The following is a 23,239-nucleotide window of genomic DNA, read 5'->3' on the forward strand; positions in this document are numbered from 1 at the left end:
ATGTTGTTAAGTTCACTTTGAATTCTGTTCAAATCTTCTTGAACGTTAGAGTTTGCTTTTATTGACCGATATATTTTGAGATCATCGGCAAAGAGCAAGTATTTACTTTGACATATGTATCGAGCAATATCATCGATGTAAAACAATGGTCCCAGGTGCGAACCTTGGGGGACTCCAGATTTTTTGCTTTTGATAGATTGAATTATACATTCATACAAATGACTTACAACCCTTAATGGATTCCGTTTGAGGGCGACAGATTAGAAACGATCTAATCCAGTCCAAGATTGAGTCACCAACACCAATAGACTTGATATTTTCAAGTAATATTAAGTGATCTTCTTTAGCAGAAGCACTATTAAAGATCGTGTAAATAGAGTTCCCTATATTTCCTACATCTATCGGTAAATTATGAAATTAAATTGCTTTTCTTCCTAAAACTATGGTGCGTTAAAACATTATTTATTATAGGATATAAGCTAGAACAAATAAGAAATTCATATATTTTAGAGAGACAGGGCAAAATAGAAATTGATTTAGTAATAAGTTTTTGATGTCACCAGGAGCGCTTTATTTGGAAATTGGCAATTTCTAAGCCTAAAAAAATTCTAGACTGTTTCCATCGTAGAGGAAATATACATTATTGAACGAATGATGACTACTAATAGTCAAGATAAAAAAGCTGCACAACATTTCACGAACAAAGATGAAATATTGTCAGGTCTAACATCCTTAGCAGAATCTAAATTATATAATTATTTGAAAGATTAAAAAAAATATTTTTTGTTTTGATTACAATTATTTTTCACCCCTGAAATATAACGTGATTTTCTCAGCATCACGTTATTGCAAAGCTGTAATCCACGTCGAGGAACGTGAATAAAGAGTGAACTACAATCCTATGTGACCCCTAATGGGATTACACGGGGTTGTATATAAGTGGAGGGTATTTCGTGTCGCGCCGGAGTGTGTCGCGTCAGCCGCAGCGCATTGTAAGTATTAACGATACTTATTTCAATTTTATATTATTTTTCGGAAATAATTATTTATAATTTTAAAAAGTAATTCGAAATAATTACATATGTAATGGTTAATTTTAATTTAGTTTATTAAGCTATTTTAAATTTTTTTTATTCACGTTATAACGTAAATAATAACAAAACGTTATCGAAATTTTAAGCAGTCTGTATTTTTATCCAAGCCTTATGCTTAGCTGTTTCAATTTGTATTGTACTTACATACCTGTTTGATACACATTACAAAGTAATGACATAACCAGATGCATCTCTTCAATCCGGAATAATTTCACTCCGCCTTGTTTTGGTTTTTTATTTACGATTTAGTCTTCACAGACTCAACGGTTGTGCGCTTGTTTAATTGAAATGTTACGAATGTCTAAATATTTAATTAGAGATATTTGTATTGGGATCATCTTAATGTCTTTAACATGATAGTATTTCGGTATACCATTTGACAGTACACCAGAAGGCTATGAGTAGGGTCTATGATGTTTTATAATAACTTCTTAGGGACATAGCGTTAAGCTTGTTAAATCTATCAGACAAGCAGGCGACAAAATTGTTATTATTGAAAACGACAGAAACAGTTTCAGAGAATAGATTAGATTCGATTAGATTGACTGACCCTTTGGTTTGTGTGACTGCAGTTGGCGAGGTGCTGGATTCAAACCGTAGGTAGGGTCGATTTAGAGATTTAGAGAAAGACTATTTTACTACTTTTAAATTCCTTACAATGACATCATAAAATAGATTACTTTCTGATAAAGTATTCATCCATTATTACGAATGTTATTCGGAATAATTGTACGACTGAGATTAAATGGGTACTCTTCTAAAGCCTATAAAGTTTTCGCACTGATACACGTTCGTATTCGATTAAATTTTCTTAAAAGTGTATTTAATATTTCTAAAACAAGGTAATAATTTATATTTATTTACTCTATTGAACAACTTTATTTCAGTTCAATATTAATTGCAACGTTGTTAGGAATATGTCAAACTAGTAAAAACTATGGGAAAATCATATTGTCTTTGATTAGTTAAACAAGTCTAAATACTTAATAGTTATAATAATTTAACCATAATAATTTATTCTATTATTTCTTATGTTTAATATTAGTGCTCAAACGTCGGGTTTATACATAAGGTTAGTCTACAGTTATCGTTCCCTCGCCCTCATCGTATTTATTAGGTATGACCATAACGTGCACTATATATAAAAGTGTTATATAGCTGGAACTGGGATATTTATTAACCAGATTGGTTTGTTTAGTATTTTGGTTTATGGTTTTTTTGGTAGGACTTTTTGGCAAGTCCGTATGGGTAGCTAACAGCCACTCATCGTATATTCTAGCGCCAAACAGTAATACTTTGCATTGTTGTGTTTCTGTTTAAAGGGTGAGTGAGGCAGTGTGACAGGCATAATGGACGTAACATCTTAGTTATTCCTCTTTTTATATTGATCTACCAAAGTTGGTGGTTTCGTATGGAATGCATTTATTAGTCGTTTGGGTTCCTGCGGCATGTTATATGGGCATTGTTTTGATACATGTAGTTATGACATAACTACCATGACCTCTTAACCCAAAATTACTAATGCCAGAAGTTCTACAATGGCTTGTGTAGGCAATTTGACTGAATACTTGTAATCTAATTATAACATGTGGGTGATGCTTATGATAGAGGATTAACGGAATGTTATTGTATCAATGTGGCTTCAAACTGCGTTGAAATTTGAAAATGGAATAATGGAAAACATTTATTTCATTAATAAGTTAAAATATTGTATAGCACATCTTTTTTAATTTTATACCAATATTTATGCGTTAAACGCAAAATATTCTGCCATTATCGATTTTAAACCGTATGTATTTGATGTCGCTATGATAATCAAGCTTGGACAATAGAATAGATCTGGTTTACCATACCTGACTATAAATAACAATAAAACCACTTAAATAATGAAAATATTCTAGAGTACTTTTTTGCTGAATAGTTTTTTCCTTTTTTTATAATTACATTAAAACATAATTTTTTTTTGTTTTGGTAACATCGGTTTTTTTTTGTATATTTTTAAGTAAGGACGTCAATTTGTTTGTTTGCATTTTATGATAGATTAAATAAATATGTTTCTCATATAGATTTAGCCTGCGGGGACGGATAGCTCTTCAGCATCTCTTTAAACAACCAATTATCACAATGGGCGAAGGAAAGGATTTGGAATGCGTAAGTTAAAATATATAAATATTTTATGTTTTTTTTTTATTTAAGTATTGTGTACATCACTGCATAAAAATAATAAGTTTTAATCATTTAAATGAAGTAAATGTATTTAAATGAGATTTAATTTTTATTTATAAATAGCAACACGGCGTCGTTTTAGAATTAAACAACAATTTAAGTAGATTTATTTTGCTTAAGCTAGTACTTAGTTTTTTTTAGTATATTATTTTGGTAATATATTTTAATAATTATATACAGTTCAATATGCTTACAGCGAACATTTTAGTTACATTTTAAGTACCCAATAATTAAATGGTAAGCCAAGGATGTTGCTGAAATGTTATTTGTAAGTATATTTCATTATAAGCAGATTAAACGGACCTTTGATTAATTTGTAAATTTCTCTTAATTTCATAGAATATACTAAAGTGTAGAGATTCCTCTAAAACATACTGAATACTTATTTATTTGTTTCACAAATTTATTTGTTTTTGTACACAGATTAAACAAAAGTGTGTTGAAAAAAAGTTATACTGTAAGGAGAAACTTTAAACGCACCGTAGTACTGAGACGTGATGTGTCAGCAAGTAATAAATCAAGTGACTCGTTCTCAATTCATACACAATAATTATAATATTAAAAAGACACATTCATTGAGATAGCACATCGCCGTATCTTTATTAATAATTTAGTGTAGAGAGTTACAGACACGATCGAAAGCTATCCACAATTTCAATCGTTAAAAAATAATGTATTTTAGTCGATAACATATTTCTGCAAAATTAGTTTAATCGAAATATTAGTGAAAATCATTTAATTTAATTATTTTTTCAACTTGTGAGTATTATTACTGAAACTTCAACGGTTTATGTAAACAGGAATGTCCTATGTTTTACATTAAATAATATTTAATTTTAATTTATATTATGATAAAATAAAACTAAATCCCTACTAAACAAATTCGCCCTTCAAACGAAATTTCAAGTACATAATATTAATATTGTTTATCGTCACGTGTTGTTTGTAATCGCATTGGCTTCATAATTTAATAAATGCATATGAAGTCTGTTACTTTTACAATCTCAAATGTAAATGTATTCGGCTTCACTTGACTTCAAGGCTGATAATTAGTATTATGATCGGTTCTTATAAATTCGCAGTTTTTATGCTGATATTTTTTAATACTTTAATATTTAACACATTTAAAATATAACAGCTTATATGCATTATGAATCAAACAGACTTAAGCCCATAAGATCTTAAGATAAAAGGATACTTAAGTATCAGTACATGTATTTTTCCATGACTTATTAAATGTAAGATTTTTGTTTAAGGAATGAAATACACAGCCATAATTTAAATTTACACGTTCAATTGATGGATCGATAATGGTTATTTAAAGTAACAAAATAAGATATTAAAACGAGATAACTCTCCTCAATTGTGAGCTATCTCGTTAGCTGAGTGAATCGCGATTTTACTTTATACTGAATAGAGCACCACGCCGCTTCGAGGCGTGCAACATACATAGACATAACATTGACTCGGTTAAAAAAAAAACAAATGTACCAGAGTTTCGCTCGGCAGAACTTCGTAGTTCGACACAAAATCTGAGTTGAATGGTTAGAGCCGTTTCGGAGATACACGAAATAAATGGATAAATAAGAATTGCCCAATACTCAACACGTATCTACAATGAAATTAAGCTATACATAAATGCCAGTATAACTATTGAATGTTTTCTAAAACGTTATTATATAATAAGATTTCAATTTTATATGTATGTCACCGTAAAATTGTTAATACCGTTAGATTATAATCTATCTCGCGACATATATTAAGAATAATTTGCAGGCAAATATCATACATTTCATAAAATATCATTCGTCCCAAAAACATGAATATAAATGAACGAAATGAATTTTTAAAATTTGCAAAGAAAAACATTTGCGTTTTGAGTGTTTGTCAGTTAGCAGAACTACAAAGATATTTGCCATATAGTATCTAAAACGTTTTAAAATCAATTGAAATTTATAGAGATTTTTTTTTATAGCTATACATATAAACTGCATGTATTTTTCAATAGTTTATGTTATGTCTCTTGAAACAAGGACAATTTTTAATTATTTTATTCTAATAGTTGACAAAATTGCTATAACAGGGTGATCCTGGTATCACAAGGCGGCAGTCGGTGAAGTTACCGATGCTGCCCAAAGCCTTAACCCTCGAAGAGAAGAAATATCTTCTAGCGGTGGAACGGGGGGACTTGGCGAATGTAAGAAGGTACGTTAGCTATATTAAATCAAACTATATAATGATAAAAAATATTTAATGTAATCTTTAATGAAAACCTTTGTCAAAAATGCATTCAAAGTGAGACAAAATTGAATGAAAGAACAAGCTGAGAATTTCTGACGTATCTAATAGTCGTCAAAGGAGAAACCATCAAATAAATATATAGGTTATGATTTAGTATTTTTTTATTTCCCGGCAGGATATATCTATATATAAATGTTATTGTACTTTATTGACATAACCTATAATTAAAGTGGAAAAGAGATTTTATTGCCGGTTATTCTCGGTAGAATCGAGTTTCCGAACCGGTGCTAGCTTTAAAATTAATTCAACACTGTAACGTGATTTAAAGGAGCTTTTATGAGTCTGCTTGAATAAAGAATATTTTGATTTCATTTACGTCGTAATCGTATAATATATAAAATGAATAATATACATTGTGAAAGATTAATTATTAGTTTTAAGTTTATAATTCACCTTTGAAAGTTACTGAAATTCATTGAAGTATCGTGAAGGAGTAATCTTCTAGAGGATAGGATTTAGTTAATGGTTGGGCTGAAAAAGCTGGGTAGGTACCACTTACTCATTAGATATTCAGCATATTTAGTACTGTTGTGTTCCGGTTTGAAGGGTGCCAGTGTTCCCAAGGTTGATGGCGCATTGGCGATGTAAGGAGTGGTTAATATTTCTTACAGCGCCAATGTCTAAAAAACAAAGAGTCCAATGGTCATACAATAGGTAATTATTGTTACTATTATTGTAATTGTATTGTATTATTGTATATATTAGATGTCGATATATATGAAAGACTACAAATACTTTGAATATTTTTTCGCAGTAAAATCTATATAACACTGACGTAAAAAATTGGATCAGCTCGATCGCGTAGCCTTGATTAATGGATACATCGCATCATTGCTTTTAACTAACTAGTTTTAGAATCTATGTCACTCCCACTATATATTCAGAATCACTGCTGCGTGATATTATTTAAAATAAAAATAGTAATTTGAATAAAACCAGATACACTACGTACAAGTAGTACAAGAGCAACTGCTCTTGTATGTGTTTGTTGTTTTATAAATCCAATAATATATTTTTTAAGTAAATAATTACTAATATTTATATGTACTTTTTTGAATAAGAATCAAGTTTTACAAGTAGGACGAAACCCAAATGGTCAGGACCGGATCTTGGACTATGACATCGGATATATAACGTTGAGCATTTCGGCTGAAAATGAAAATAAACGTTCAATCCTTATCCAGACGAAACTGGGATTTACATTAAGGGGCCTCTTGACTTATCCCAATTTGAAAATCGTTTTCTAACTCTTCTTTTATCGACATTTTCTTATCTTTCTTAGACTCACTAATGGCTAAAATGTGAGCGTGATAGTACAGTCTGTCACGGCTTCAAATCCGATCGTAACTGTAAGAAATAAATGCAGATGTAAATCCAAAAAATATTAACACTTAATCTAGTAATTTTGTAGAATCATATGTTTTTATTTCATATATTTTTTAGTTTACATTAAGCAGACTGTCAAAAGGGTCACGTGATGATAACCAATGCCAATAGATATCGGAAGGAATATCAACGGTTACTTTTCATCGCCAATGTGCCATTAACCTCGAGAACTAAGAAACAGCAATTGGTGATAGATATTTTGAATGGGACCTACCCATAAGGTCTTCCATAAAACTTAAGTTTACATAAGTAAAATAAATAGGTATATTTACATTAAATGTATAAATTGCGTTATGTATTTCGACCCATGTATTCAATTCAAACAAATAAATTCGACATTTTCAAGGTTTAATTTTCAATGTCCCGTTTATATACCAAATGTTGATTAGATGCAAATTACATTTGCAGCGAGGGATAATGCTTGCAAATGTAATTGTAACAAATTCACTAATCCGATTGTATCGAGAGATCGTATCGAAAACAATCGTTAATCATTTGATTATTCAGTGGAGTGCTTTTGTTATTAGGATCATTTTTGTATGATAATTTTTTTTAGGAATTAAATAGTTATGTTACGCAAGTATTCTGCCAAGTTCAATGAAAGGGTTTATACAGTTTTGAGTCTGGAATAATTGGCGTTCATATTGAGGGAAGAGGTGGATATAAATAATGCATATTTGTATTTTGACAAGTTTTATGAGCTTCATTTGTTTATACTTCATTTCGTGTTCGATAAAAAGGAAAAATGTAATTAACGACTAGTACTTACTTGTAATGGAGAATCACGTTACATTAAGCTCTAAGCATTCTCAATACCAGGAGAAAAGGACTAGTGATGATATTTCATGTATTATACCGCCAAGCAGTAAAACTTAGAATTGTGATCCGGTTATTGAGCCAGTGTAAATTCGGGCACAGGGGACGTAACATCTTAGTTTCTAAGGATGGTGTCGCATTGGCCTTGTAAGGTATGTTAAAAAGTTTACGGCGGTAATGTCTGTTGGCAGTGGTGATCACTTACCATCAGATGGCCCTTTAGCCCGTCAGCCTACCAATGTTATAAAAAATAATTTAAAAAATAGTAATGTAAAGCAATACCTTCGTTTATTGTGGCCTTGACATTATGCCGAGATCAAATCCATTGCATGACATCTATATTTATTTACATTATATTGGGCATGGTATATAGTATCATATTAGTATATCTGGCGTCTGTCAAATATTCTTTAACTTTTATACTTAACCTTTGTACTTTTAGAATGATACAAAAAGCGCATCGCAAGAAACACATAGATATTAACTGCGTGGATGCTCTGGGTCGTGGCGCTTTGACCCTGGCTATCGATGGTGAGAATTTGGAGATGGTGGAATTGTTGGTAGTCATGGGCGTGGCTACGAAGGATGCTCTATTACAGGCCATCAATGCTGAATTTGTGGAGGCTGTGGAACTATTGCTTGAACATGAGGAATTAATACATAAGCACCCCGAGCCTTATGTAAGATATTATAAGCCATTTTTATATTGAGTAGTTCGATACCAATATATTGTAGTATAAATAATATTATATTATGTTTTGAAGTTAAAAAGTCTAAAAAATCATTGCATTTTGAAATAGTTTTTTAGTCCATTGATTCAATCATTTAACAAATAATTTAAATATTTAAACATAAATATTAATGATTGGTATTTATTTAGTTATGAACCAATGTGGAATTTTTAAATTTATTTTTGTAATTATTACGCTTTTCTACTTAGAGTTGGCAAAAAGTAGATTCAAACACAGCCACGTTTACGCCGGATATTACGCCTCTGATGTTGGCGGCTCATAAGAACAATTATGAAATCATTAAGATTCTACTTGATCGGGGCGCTACGTTGCCTGATCCTCATGATATAAGGTAATATGACTTAAAAGTCTAATTAAAAGATAATGAGGGCGTGTCTTCTTAAGGGAGAATAGACTATACTAGGGCATATATTAGCATAAATATATGTGTTCACCAGGGTCCCCTTTTCCTCACTTTTATTATTCGATGGGATCGCTAATCCGACACCGAGAGTTTAGATGTGAGACCAAAGCCTTTACGTGCTCTATAAAGCACGTGGGATACTGCCAATTTCCAAATTCCGGACTGCTACTGATAATTTATTGACAAAAACACCCATATATTGGAATACACAGTCTACGTCCTTTTAAAACAAAATCTTAGGATTAATTTGAGACAACTCCATCTTTTAAAATTGCAATTTAGTATGTTTGATGTTAGTAGTTAATATTTTTTTACGATACATAGCCTTAGGTAATTAGATACACATAATTTCACTTACAGATAATTTTAGAATGCCAATTTATTATATAGTTATTTGAATAAAGATAAGAATAACATTGGGGAGGGATTATTAGAGATAGTATCACTGCGCAGGTGGATAGATCGCTAGTTTAAAACTGATAGTTTTCGTATATTTGTTTATAAGTCATTATTTAGAAATGTAAATGAATAAGCCTTTTAATTCTGTAATATAATTAAGGTGGATTGTGAATATACTAGGAAACTATTAGTAAAGTATCTAAACAATATAAAATTTTCAGTTCATAGCTAAAATGGAGTTAAACGAAAAATGTTTGCAGATGTGGCTGTGATGAATGTATTAGGGACACAAATGAGGATTCTCTGCGTCACTCTATGGCCCGCCTAAACGCTTACAGAGCGTTGGCCTCACCATCTCTTATTGCACTGTCTGCTACAGACCCCATACTAACAGCTTTCCAACTGTCTTGGGAGTTAAGGAATTTGGCATTTGCTGAACAGGTAATTGAAGACCCATAATTATTTTAAGTACATGACGTTTAACAAATTCAAATTTATATACAAAAAAGTTTTATACATTTACAAAACCACTTATAAAATGTCTTTGTGTAGGAAAGTAAAGCCGAATATCTAGAACTTCGTCGTAAAGCGCAAAAGTTTGCTGTTGATCTCCTGGACCAGTCTCGCAGCACGCAGGAACTGGCCATAATTTTGAACCATGATCCAGAAGAGCCGCCTTTCGAGGAGGGAGAACATATGAAACTAGCAAGATTGGAGTTGGCTATTGACTTTAAGCAGAAAAAGGTATGTAGATAGTAATTAATTTTTTCGGGACATTTCAGTGAATAAATTTAGATATCATATTGAAAAGCCATAATTATCTGTTATTAATGTCTTTGTTATTTATAGTTTTTAAACAATAAAATATTAAATAAAAATGCTATTCAACAGTTTGTCGCTCACCCGAACATTCAACAGCTGTTAGCCACCATTTGGTACGAAGGTGTACCAGGTTTCCGCAGGAAGAGTACCTTAGAGAAGATTATGATCATTATACGAGTGGCATTATTATTTCCCTTCTATTGCTGCACGTATATGATTGCTCCAAACTGTTCTACTGGAAAATTGATGAGAAAACCTTTCATGAAGTTTTTGATCCATGCCTCGAGTTATTTATTCTTTTTATGTAAGTTTTAATTTATTCAATTTAGGTAGAAAATCCATATGAAGTAGATAGGTTAACCAAATTCATCATGCCATTCGCTTAAGAGGTTATTTCTTCTTAACCGGTTCTAGCCACGACTTTCATTCTCAACGGAGTATTGCAAATTGGGCAAGAAGTTGTGGATAAATGTTTGCATGGATATAGGTGTGCATCTCACTCTTTTAATCCGATGGCATGGAAGCCGACTTTATAGAGTTTTGGTGCAGGACAAACGGCATTACGTTTTTTCCAACTCATTGGAGCGTGTGATATGAAGACTACCAACGCCCATACTTGTTATTGATAGTTTATTGGTAGAGCAATAGCTTTTTGTTGGTCTCGAGGTAGTTACTATTTTAATAATAATAATATTATGAACTTTTATATAGTGATCCATCGTACTGTTATAGTTGATTTTAGGTATTTGTAAAAATATGTCTATGCGTAGTAGTAACCATGCATTGTTACTAATACGCATAACCTAAAAATAGTACGGCTTCATATTAAAATATCTTGCATAATTATTGTAAGCAAATGTAATAAAAAATTTGGTGTCTTATCAATATTATTTTTGTTTATAGTGATTTTGATTCTTGTATCACAAAGAGCAGAAGTTAAAATAATACAGATGTTTGGTCCGGATTGGATGATCAATAACTTGGAGAAAGAATTATTAAAGCAGAGGGGCATTGGACCAACTTATTTGGAGATGCTCATTTGCATATATGTTTTGGGTCAGTATCTAGTAAGCTTGGTGAAACAGTATTCCAGTATTCTATTAAATTAATTATAAAAATATTCAGTATTTTTTTTTTCTGAAATATAGTGGCTTTTGCGTGTGATAATATTTGAAATTGGTAGGAAGCGAACAACAAGTAGGACTTTTTTTAATAAACAGTGTTTTATTTTCTTCAGGTTTTATATGGGAAGAGACCCACGAAATATATGTCCAAGGTATACGTTGCTATCTCCGGAACATGTGGAACTTTATCGACTTCACCCGAAATTCCCTTTACGTGGCTGTCGCGGTGTTACGTTTCGCTGCATACATACAGCAAAGCGCAGAAATACAAAGAGATCCTCAAACAAAGTACATACCAAGAGAGGACTGGGATGCCTTCGACCCGCAGCTGATCGCGGAGGGGCTGTTTGCAGCGGCGAATATATTTAGGTTAGATCCTTCAGTTGTAAATAATTTTTCTTACTAAACAACTAGTATTCTAAATATGTTTTTACTAAATTCTATAATACTCTTTTAAAAATCAGTAATGGCTGTTTTCTTTATCCGAGAGTAGATTTACTTTGATCGGTTATAACAATAATGTAACGCGTAGGTATACATATTCCTGAAGTAAAAATCTCCAACCAGGTTTCCACATCCAAAAAACCTTCTTTGGGCAAGATGTTCACTTCTATAATAAAACTCCGCAAATATTTTTAGCGTTGCCTATTAATAAATTTAAGCACACGTTAAATGAAAAATATTTTATCAAGTAATATGGCATTTACCCCTAAAATATTTTAAAAGTAAATGTTACAAATCGGGAGGCTGTGTTTTTTTGGAAAAGAGCAACTAATGAATTTTTCGATACGATTCTTCTTTACCATATTATCTTTAAATCCAATTAAATCTTCTTAATTGGTTAATTAAAACCTTTTTTTGTTTTCATTCGATTATATTGTTTTGTTTCAGTGCCCTTAAGCTGGTTCATCTGTTCTCCATTAACCCACACCTGGGACCGCTGCAAATATCGCTAGGACGCATGGTTATAGACATCGTCAAGTTCTTCTTCATTTACAGTTTGGTTCTGTTCGCATTTGCTTGTGGTGAGCCATTTTTAATATAAAACATTAGATTTCAATAATTTATTTGTTCGAATATGATAATCGGAAAACATTTCTGCAATTGTTACTTTAGATGGAATAAGTAATATATTTTGGTGTAAACAAACAGAAAAATCAATCAAAGGTGGAATATATTACATACTTATTATTATTAACTCTTACTAGAGTTAATTAAATACTTGAGTTATTTGCTGCAGATCTGAACGTTCTGATCATCAACATCATCATTTTTTTTCGTTATTTAAGATAGTTCACTTCATATAAATCGTTTCATGTACCTAATTATCAGGTCTGAACCAATTACTATGGTACTTTGCTGATTTGGAAAAGCGCAAGTGTTATGTTTTACCCGGCGGACTACCGGACTGGAATAATGCGGGTGATTCGTGTATGAAGTGGCGAAGCTTCGGGAAGTGAGTTAAATGTTGAAATTGAAGCTAGGTGATGACACAGTATATTACCAAAATTGAACATTTATACAGATTTACATAGTCAAGTACGATAGTTAGTATTTTATGTTTGCTTGAAAAATTGTTTTTAAATTGCAATTAAATTGACTGTTAGTAAAAATAAGACTTCAAAATTGACAAAAAAAATTTTATGTCATTGGTATTATTTATTAAACACCAATCATACATCACCTATTGGCCATCAACCTTAGGAACTACAATGTTAGGTCACTTGTGCCTAAGGTTACACTGGCTCACTCACCCTTCAAACCGAATCATAAGAATACTAACTATAGCTTTTCGGTGGTAGAATATCTGATGAGTGGGTGCTACTTACCCAGACGGTAGCCACAAAGTTCTAACACTAAGTCTTTGTATAACATTTAATTAGTAAACAAAAAGTCGCGTATAAGCAAAGTTTGGTAATCTTTATTTTTATTCATAATAAAATTTAATTTATCCTCTATTATTTCTCATCATTTATGTATTTATATATAAGTTTGCTTGGATTCATAAACAATCTGGGAAACCATAATATCTAATTTGTTTGATCGAACATTGCGTTACCACGGTGATATACTATTTTGTCAATTTCGAACTCTTATTTTTAGTACCAGATTTTTATCTGATTTCTTTCGTGAAATTGTATAAGTTTTCATTGTTAAATATTAATCAAAATGGGTGAAGCTCAATTCGGTGTGCGTCATGTTATTGGAGTACCGGTGGCAACAACCAGATTGGCAGAACAAGCTCTTGTCTGTATGCCACCAAGAGCCGCTAAGTTTACTCTTAACGAATGGAAAATGAGCAATGAACAACGATGTAGAAATACTGAGGATCAGCAGCAATTAGCAGATCGTATTTTAGGAGAATGTGAGAGAATTCGAGAAGAAACAGCGGAGAGAGCTATCATCATGAAAGCTACGTCTGATAGAAGGATTGAAGAAAGAATAGGCGATATTGAATTCAACAAAAATGAACTACAGATGCAAAGAAGAGAAATCTGCCTTGAACTCGAGTCTTTAAGTGTATATAAAATTCGAGTGCTAGACTGTCTAGCATCTTTACAAACAAATGCTTTAAATATTTGCCGAAAGTGTTTAATGCTTAGAGATGGAAGAATTGGTATTGATTTGGTCGTCGATGAAGTTGAACATGCGTTGCAACAAGAGATTACGACAATACTTGGAGGTCAGAGTCTATTAAAGCGGGCTTTGGAACAGTTGAATGAACAAATGCGACGTCTTCGATCTACGCGATATCTCTTAGATCGTGATCTTCAATACAAGCAAGCAGCAATAGATATTGACAAAGGTTCTCTTTCCCTAAAACCGACCGATTTGTGTTTATCTGTTTATGAAGGTTACACAAGTCTTGACCCAGCAAATATATCTGCCGAGGAATATAATGCTTACTCTGCTAAAAATATTCAGTCAGCCGCTAGAGAGGTAACCAGTGCTCGTCCTATACGTATATTTATCGACACTTTGCTGAAGCAAGTTATTGATGATCTTTGGAGTGCATATAACAAATGCAATCACGAGTTTAAAGAACGTATCGAAGACACGAAGCGAGCTAAAGCAAAACTTGAAGATATGCATCGCGAAACAACGGAAAAGATTGCTGATATGCAAAATAATATATTGGAATTGCAGAAAGCTTTATCAGCCAAAGAAGGAAATGTTGGACTAGCACATACAAGGCTTGGAAGACGAGCTCAACGAATTGGTGCAGAATTGGTTAAGGATCCTCCCGGACAGGCATTGTACTATGAATGTGAAATGCTACGACACAGTACTGAGCAACTGCAACAAATGTTGCATGAAGCGAATGCTGCTTTACGTTTTTTACTCCAGACACAAATACAATTGGAAGAAGACATAAATGTGAAAATGAACACATTGAAAATAGATGAAGTAGATTGTATGACATTGCGGGCAACTATGGACTACCATTCATACTGAAACCACGTTAAACTCTCGGATTTTGCTTGCGTAGAAATGTAGTTGTTTGTGCTTAGAAAATGAATCTTAACTATTTTTTATACAATATTTAGCTAACATTTAGACTCTCACTTATAAAAGATAAATCTTTTTTGTATATTTTCTATTTAGTACTCTGTAAAATTCAGAATATTTTTGTCAATAATTAACTTTTAAAATTTCAAGTATTTATTAGAATAATAAACTTAAGATATAACCAATAATTTTTTTTATTGCTCTTGAGTTTTGTGGTTACTAAAATCTTTTAGGTAAAGATTAATGTTATCTAATTTGTTTTTGTTACGCTTTAGAATTGACAATAACATCGAAGTGTCTTTTTTATTATTCATATTTTATTTTGCTAGTGTCTTCGAAGCATCTCAGTCACTCTTTTGGGCGTCCTTCGGAATGGTTGGTCTTGAAAACTTCGAGTTGGCAGGAATAAAGAGTTACACTCGTTTCTGGGGTCTCCTCATGTTCGGATCGTACTCCGTGATCAATGTTATCGTTTTGTTAAACTTACTCATCGCCATGATGTCTAATTCCTATGCGATGATCGATGTAAGTATTATTGTTTGTAGAATGCTTATCCTTTCGCAATCATAACAAATTTATGAGTATTCAAATTTATTTAAGAACACCTGTACTTATGGACTTATACGTCTAATAACGTCTTTTTTTTTTCGCACGCCTCTTTTATATTGTAAAGTTATTGGCTTAACGTTACTATTTAACAAACATATCCTTAAATCATTTGTAGCAACATTCGGATGTTGAATGGAAATTCGCACGAACCCGCCTCTGGATGAGCTACTTTGAAGAAAGTTCTACTCTGCCACCTCCCTTTAACATTTTCCCGACACCAAAAATTATTATGAAGCTTTTTGGCAAGAATAAAAAGGACGAGTCAAAAAAATTGGAGGTAAATATTAAGAAAATAATAAATGGAAATTAATATATATTACTAACGTCAACCATAAATATGTATATTTAAGTAGGCGGACGAGCACATGGACCGCCTGATGGTAAATGGTCATCACCGCTCATAAATAATCACGCTGTGAGAAATTTAACCATTTCTTACATCGTCTATGCGCCTTCAACCTTGGGAACTAAGATATTATGTCCCTTGTGCCTGTAGTTACACTGGCTCACTCACTCGAGTAGTGATGTTTGGTGGTAAAATATCGGATGAGTGGGTGGTACCAACCCTGAAGGGTTTGCCCAAAGCTCTACCACGAAAGTAAAATTAACAAGACAACTCATTATTACACTGAACATCCGTATTATATTATTTTACACTGGTACTGGGAATTATATGGTTATTATTATAATTATGTAAAAATATTATTTTTCTAAAGTATTTCTATCTTGTATAATTTTTAACTTTGTATAGGTTTATTAAAATGATAATGCAACCGCCTGATATTGTTTAATTAATTTACATCCCAGCATGTGTACAGATTTTATTAAAAGCCTTTGAAATATTAGACTAGATTCAATTTGAATAATAAATTATGCTTGTATATAAAATCTGATTATGACTTTGAAATTATAATTAAAAAACAGTTAAACGGAAATATTTACGTTTAGTATTTTTAAAAATGTATAGAATATTTTTGATTGTAAAAAAGGCAATAGAAAAATTCCAATTTTTGAAATGTTATGGAATTGGAAGATGAAAATTTATAAAAAAAAATATTATATTTATTTTTAATAAATAAATATTGACCGAAATTCGATTATTATGGTTTTCTATTGACTGATAATCCAAAAGCATTTTAATGGATTTATTGACTGTACGTTTTTCATAATATTTAAATACTAATTTCAAGATAACCAATTTATTAAATAGGAACAGAAAGAAAAGGACGACGTGCGATACACTGCAGTAATGCGTGCTCTCGTATGGCGCTATGTCTCAGCTATGCACAGACGAATGGACGATGATCCAGTTACAGAAGACGACATCAATGAGCTGAAAGGAGATGTATCCGCTTTGAGATATGAGCTTCTAGAAGTATTTGAGAAGAATGGAATGGATGTTTCGTTCACTGACAGGAAAGAAAAGAGTGAGTTTTAAAACGTAATGGATGTTCATAATTGTTAATCACAAGACGTGTTTAAAATAACGAGTTTAATGTTATTCTTTCTTGCCTTGCTTGTCATTCATAGATGGCCTAATGAATAGAACACTTGCATTTCAACCAAATCGGGGCAAAGACTATATAAGAAGACTTAACGTTTTTTTTTTAAATGACCTAATGTAATGTAAGAAATAATCTGTATGAATCGAGATTAGTAGTGTTTGGGAATAAGTTTCGAAACCAAGGATAATATTCCTTAACAGAATGAGGCCCTACTGCTAAGCTTGGGTCCTCATTCTAATACAGTCCTTACATTAAACTACGTTATTTTAGGCAATATTTATAGTTGATGTTAAGAAATTACAATCACCTCATTATTGATATTTGACGGCATTTGAAAATTTGTTCTTTTTAATATTTTTATACACTGATAGGTTCATTAATAATTCAAGCAATAAATCGAAAGTGTAAAAGTGATAAAATATTATCTTATATTTTATACAGCCGTTCTTGCAAAACGCATGAAAGTATGGGAACGACGATTAATGAAAGACTTCCAAGTGACTCCAGTGTCAGTGGAGGATGATGGGAAGCCTGTGCATGAGGACAGCCTCGCCAGGTTCAGAAGGATCGCCAAAATGGCTGCAGCTGCTGCTTCTGGCTCCAAGTGGGATCAGACACTGGCCGCGACTGGGATATCGTAAGTATTGTGTTACATATATTAGAATATGATTTCCTATTCTAATTACTTTTAAATAATACATGGAATTTTATAATATTATATACTTATAAGTATATAGACAAAGTTGTCTGGCAAAATATGTATACCTTTATATTATATCTTAGCATTTGTATTGTGTTTTAAAAAGGTCTCAAATCGGTCGCTGTCGTACTCGACAATCTTTCAAGAAACAGCAAAACTTGCAGCGCGCGATCGAAGAAGCTAGGAAGTTGGTCATGCATTCACCCATGCCCGGTACGTTTATTTCAACCTCGTTCTTTAAACCTTTAAAGGAAAAAAAGTGAAATTATAATATTAGAAAAACGAAGAGGTAAAAAAACTGAGACGTTTGATGTCACGTAGAGGTATTTCAACACAGTAATTGAATTTTTTGGTCACATTTTCTATTTATATATTGTTGACATTCTCATGGTATATGTTCAGGTTCAAGGGCAGCGTCTCCAGTAGAAATGCCAGTGACTCCTGGTCACACCATCTTAGAGCTCATCAAGGATATCTCCACTGAAATTAAGGAACAGCATTATTCCAGTGCACGTATACCCAGATCTCCGTGGAGAGGAGAGCCAGGTAATAGGAATGCTTTAGGATAAGAAAATATAAAAATAAATGAATATACTATATACAACACTTTTAAGAAGTAAGAGTTTGACAGTATACCATGTCTTTTCCTCGAAAAAGCATTTATATATTTATACATGTATTCGGGACACGACTTAAATGTTCGACGACTAAATAGTAGCCAAGCAATTACGACAAAATGATAATGTTCGTTGGTCCGTCTTGTACCATCAGGAGTATCTTGATGCTGTTATTTCCAAATATTATAACTATACAATTTGCATTAAGAACTTTATTTTATAAACATATATGTATATATTTTTAATTTTAGGTCCAAGTGGTGTACTACCTAAAGTAAGACTTCTGACTCCGAATGGCATTCAGAGCAGGTCTCTCTCTCCCATTCCTAGAGGATCCAGCCCTACTCCTTCCAAGGTACCGTAAAGTATGAGTTGTTAACAATTCGACATAAAACTTGGAAGCTATGCTTATTAAAAAAGTTTTTAATATAATTCAGATATCTACTACAAGTGTGTCTCAAGATCGAAGCCTGAGTCCAGTGCCAAGGCCTGTTAGCCCTACTGGAAGTGACAAATGTCAACCAGGTATGTTCTCAGAAAAATCGTATTTTCCCAATAACTAATTGCAAAAAAATACTATTAGAATTATTTGGTGTGATCTGTTATTATAGAGACCAATCAATTCTGAGTTTTTACCAGTTTAGTCAGTTTTGCAAATTGTAAAATTGCAAATTGATGTTTTTTTATGAACTTTAGAGCCAAGTCCTCTGAAAGCTCAGCGTATTTCTGGTAGCGGGTCGCCGCCACGGGTGGTGAAAAAGAAGCCCCCCGCGCCACCTCAGCAACCAACAGACAATGTGAGATGACCTTTATTTTGATGGCTACAACTGATAGACTTTAAAAATGAGCCTTAGCTACATTGATAGCTAAAAGTCCGTCAAATAAATTTGCAATTGAATACTAAATTATTCTGAGCTATTGGCAAATTTCAAAATTTTGGCAATCTTGGGATGACAATAAATACATAAATCCTTCTAATATTGTCCACAACAAGGCAAAACATTGTTGCTTCGTAATTAGGCATAGTGTATACTTACAATTACTTTAATGAGATATTATACAACTTCATATTAAGGGGTCGCGTTAGATCAAAGTCAAAATATTCAATAAATATAGAAGCCTTACATTCGATTATTGAGCGTCAAAAATGTAACATCGCCTACGGAAATAAACACTTCAGATCTGTGAAAACAGTGCAGAACCAGTGAAAGAAGCTCAGCGGGATTCATTCGTCTTGTAAAATTAATTTCAAAGTGTAAAAGAGGCTACTATGGCAGTTAATGAAAGCAATGTTACGATATAATAATATATTTTACAAATGTACGAGGATTATTGCAAGTGAAAAAAGACATTGTATGTGTATTTATATTTTGACGTGAAACATTTCACGTGGTACGGTGACACGCAGGGCTGGATCTACCATATGGCTTTTTGGGCTTTAGCCCAGGGACCCGTGGATTCAAGGGGGCCCCAGCTAAGTCAAAAATAGACGATGATGCCAAAGAATCCATAACTTTATTAATTAAACAGATCATATGGTTTGCAGCCCTGCGAGTCCTGCAATTAATCAAGCCCATTCAATTAATCTAATTCAAGTCTACGTTTAGATATGTCTTAGGTGGGTCCCTAAGTAGTGTCAGCCCAGGGCCCCCTAAACTTACGGTCCCGCCCTGGTGACGCCTCACGTCGACGGCGAATGATTGTACAACTCTTTAACGATTTCGATGTTCCACATCCGCCAGCGTCTCGCGATGCCAAATTTTTTTAAACATCAATTTATTAATTCCATCAGCAATTTTTGCTAAAACATTACAAATGTATTGCTTTTAAATTCTCAAACGGAGCAGATATCCTGTTTTATTCCCTTAGATCCGGGTCTCTGTTGAGGTGATGAGACTTAAATGATTAAACATTGACAGATAAGAGATGCGAGATGCAATGACAGATCATCTGATGCCATAGCCGTCGCTCGACCAGTCGCTCTTGACATCAAACCCGTTAAAGACGCATTACCGCCACCACCGCCGTATACTAAGTCTAAGGTAAGCTATACTTTACGATAATAAAAGCATTTGTACTATGAAACTTAATAATATCAGTCACGTTCACATATATAGCCTATTCCAAACAAAGAAGGAATTAAGATAAACAAACCATAGATCTACGTATTCTATGAGATTAGCTAATACCACAGCTATATTTAATGCTACTAACAGATCTTAAATTGTTTAATTTTTTTATGTCTATGTAGACGAGCAAATGGGTCACCTGATGGAAAGTGTTCACCACAGCCCATAAACAACCTCACTCACTCACCCTTCTAACCGGGACACAACAATACTGGATACTGCTATTTGGCGTTAGAATGTGTGATGAGTCTGTGGTATCTACCCAGACGGGCTAGCACAAAGCAAAGTCTTTAATAATATGTCTTTATTTATAATACAATACTCTTCCATTTTACTTTCAAAGTTCCTATGACAGATTCGTCGATGTTCTAAACGCCATTTTTTCAATAATACATAATTAATATCATAGATTATTCAAGTTCTCAATGATGTCCCAATGAAGTCGCGTGAATTGGATGTCAAATGTTGTTTATTTGGTTTTTGTCCTTTAGTGGTTGGAATATATAAGAATATGCATGACTCACTGACTGAAAAAAAATGTTTAGAAGTAAAGCAATATCTTAGTATTCGTTGTATTTTTTGCTTCGTGCTTTGAAGCTGACAGTACAATTTCAAAGAACAAAATTAAGAAAGTGTAAAAACACACTATTAACACAATTAATGCAAAAAAGTATTCATATATTTTTAGAATACACGTATAATGCAACTTTGTTATATTTCTGGTATCTCAGCCTACAACGGAAGTAGGTCCAGGTGCACCGTCAAGCAAGCATCCAGTTGCAAAGCCAAGGTCCAGATCTCCGTCTCCAGGACCGACACAGATGGTGGTAAGATAAAGTAAATAGTATATCTATGTATATGTCTATGATATAGATATTTTGTATGCCGGAACGTTCTTTAATCTTAGAAACGTCATTGGAATTTTTCGTCACACAGCTATTGCGTGTAATTATTGAATCATTTATTATTCGGTTTACTAAAAATCACTTCAATAAAGTTATTAAAATAATGGACACGATGAAAAATAATAATAAATTGAAACAATATTTTTTTTATATATAATTAATAAAATAATAATGAATATTATTTTTCATTCTTTTGCTAAGAAGAAGAATGTTTTCTGACTTACTTCTTCGTAAAGGGTTAGCAAATAGGTCGCAAGGGATCCACGATTTGCATAAATTTCTTCTGAACATATACAATTCATATAAAAAAAAAATCAAAATCAAAATATACTTTATTCAAGTAGGCTTTTACAAGCACTTTTGAATCGACATTTAACAAACTATTTAAAGTAAAGCTACCACCGGTTCGGAATGTAGATTCTACCGAGAAGAACCGGCAAGAAACTCTTTTTCAATATCTAAAAATACAGTCATGTTAGTTAAATACAATTATATATGTATGTTATGTCTCCTGCCTGGAAGTCAACAAACATTAACTCCACGCTTTTTTATCATCAATATAGGTACTCTTGTATCGAATAATATGCCTTCTTTACCAATGTATTTTTTACAATTGACTTGAATTTATGAAACGGCAAAGTTAAAATAACTACACGCTCCAAATTTATACGTAAATAGAGGCCATAACGTCATTAAAAACTATATAGTTTTATAATTTTCAATTAAAGAAAATTATTATTATATTAGTTCAAAAAAGTGGTTAATTTTACAAGACTTATATTTTTATAACTTGCCTATTCTATTATCAAAATACTCTGATGACGAATAGGTTCTAAAAATAGTGAAATGTCGGTATTTTATAACGAAATTAAACATTTTATTTATTTTTTATTAACCATTCCGCTTCTTAAGATCGTAAAAAACCTCCTTGCGTTAGCTCAAATGTAAATAATCTTTTTATAACCGAGATCAGAAGCCACTTTGTAAATACTAAGTACCAGTTTGTAAATAGTAAGTATCCAGGATTAAAAATTAACCCTTACATAAACTGTTACTGAAAAGACCGAATCATTTGGCTTACTAAAGAACTACAACAGCCTATATTTCCCAGTCGGGTTAGACGACAGAAGGCCTCCACTTTACATTAATTATTACCATCCCTACAATTATTGCATCAGTCCTTCGGGGGTCAATCGGAGACTAAATTCATCTGTATATATATATACATATATGTTAGAGATAATTAATTTACATGGGTATACGACCTCATTTATTAGTATAACACATAATGCGATTAAAGTTTTAAAGATTGTCAGTTGGGAGATGTCAATTGTAAGAAATATAAGACGGGCAAGTATTTTGTTATACAGCCCAAAGATGGAAATATAAAGATTTAATGGTGTATCAGTCAGTGTGTGTTTCTTTGTTGAGTGAGGCACTTGGTCTCTTGGTCTTGGGACAGCGCCAGCGCCAGACGTGCGTACTGACTGAATTAGTAAAATCAACATATCGGACGACAACAGTAATCGTTTAGATGGCTATCCATGTGAATGTCCGACATATATATATATAAACAGTAATTTAAATAAAATATTAGTTCGTGTACATATTATTACATGTTTTTTTTATTAACTAGTTATTTATTATGATATCAAAACCTTAAAACTTTAAACGTAGACGAAGACGTTTTTAACTTTGTTTTGCAGAAAACACCTGACACTTCACGTCTGCTTACTTCGACTAGCACGGAACTGCTCATCCCTCCATCCCCAGACGTTCTCCCTCCAGGGAAGAAGATTAATGACGTCAATACAATCAAGCGGCAACCAAAAACTGGTTGGCTATAGAACATTCTAGAAGGTTATAACATTTCTAAAATGTACAACGATATTATTTTTGATGCAATAATATTGAGTTAGATAGGTTTTGTTTAGAAGTATT

At 32.5% G+C, this 23,239-nt stretch overlaps 2 protein-coding genes across 3 annotated transcripts; both read left to right on the top strand.

The window, feature by feature from the left end:
* Positions 1-893: 893 nt before the first annotated feature.
* On the top strand, positions 894-23,239 carry LOC113396602 (transient-receptor-potential-like protein). Of its 2 annotated transcripts, none has more exons than XM_064218411.1 (24): positions 894-992; positions 3,161-3,245; positions 5,404-5,525; positions 8,266-8,503; positions 8,764-8,906; positions 9,638-9,818; positions 9,930-10,121; positions 10,269-10,503; positions 11,103-11,255; positions 11,437-11,692; positions 12,215-12,348; positions 12,656-12,779; positions 15,163-15,358; positions 15,558-15,719; positions 16,653-16,869; positions 17,389-17,584; positions 17,754-17,860; positions 18,050-18,193; positions 18,516-18,619; positions 18,702-18,793; positions 18,968-19,061; positions 20,184-20,306; positions 21,125-21,220; positions 23,005-23,239. In XM_064218411.1, exons 2-24 carry the CDS (start codon positions 3,219-3,221, stop codon positions 23,143-23,145), a joined length of 3,477 nt encoding a protein of 1,158 aa, XP_064074481.1. In that variant the 5' UTR covers positions 894-992; positions 3,161-3,218; the 3' UTR covers positions 23,146-23,239. The 2 variants fall into 2 exon arrangements, with proteins under 2 accessions (XP_064074481.1, XP_026490384.2); XM_026634599.2 differs by having other exon boundaries at positions 18,702-18,789; positions 18,961-19,061.
* On the top strand, positions 13,002-15,008 carry LOC113396603 (tektin-1). Its single transcript, XM_026634600.2, has one exon. It carries the CDS (start codon positions 13,493-13,495, stop codon positions 14,777-14,779), a length of 1,287 nt encoding a protein of 428 aa, XP_026490385.1. The 5' UTR covers positions 13,002-13,492; the 3' UTR covers positions 14,780-15,008.

Source organism: Vanessa tameamea, chromosome 22 (genome assembly GCF_037043105.1).
Source record: "Vanessa tameamea isolate UH-Manoa-2023 chromosome 22, ilVanTame1 primary haplotype, whole genome shotgun sequence".
Lineage (NCBI taxonomy): Eukaryota > Metazoa > Arthropoda > Insecta > Lepidoptera > Nymphalidae > Vanessa > Vanessa tameamea.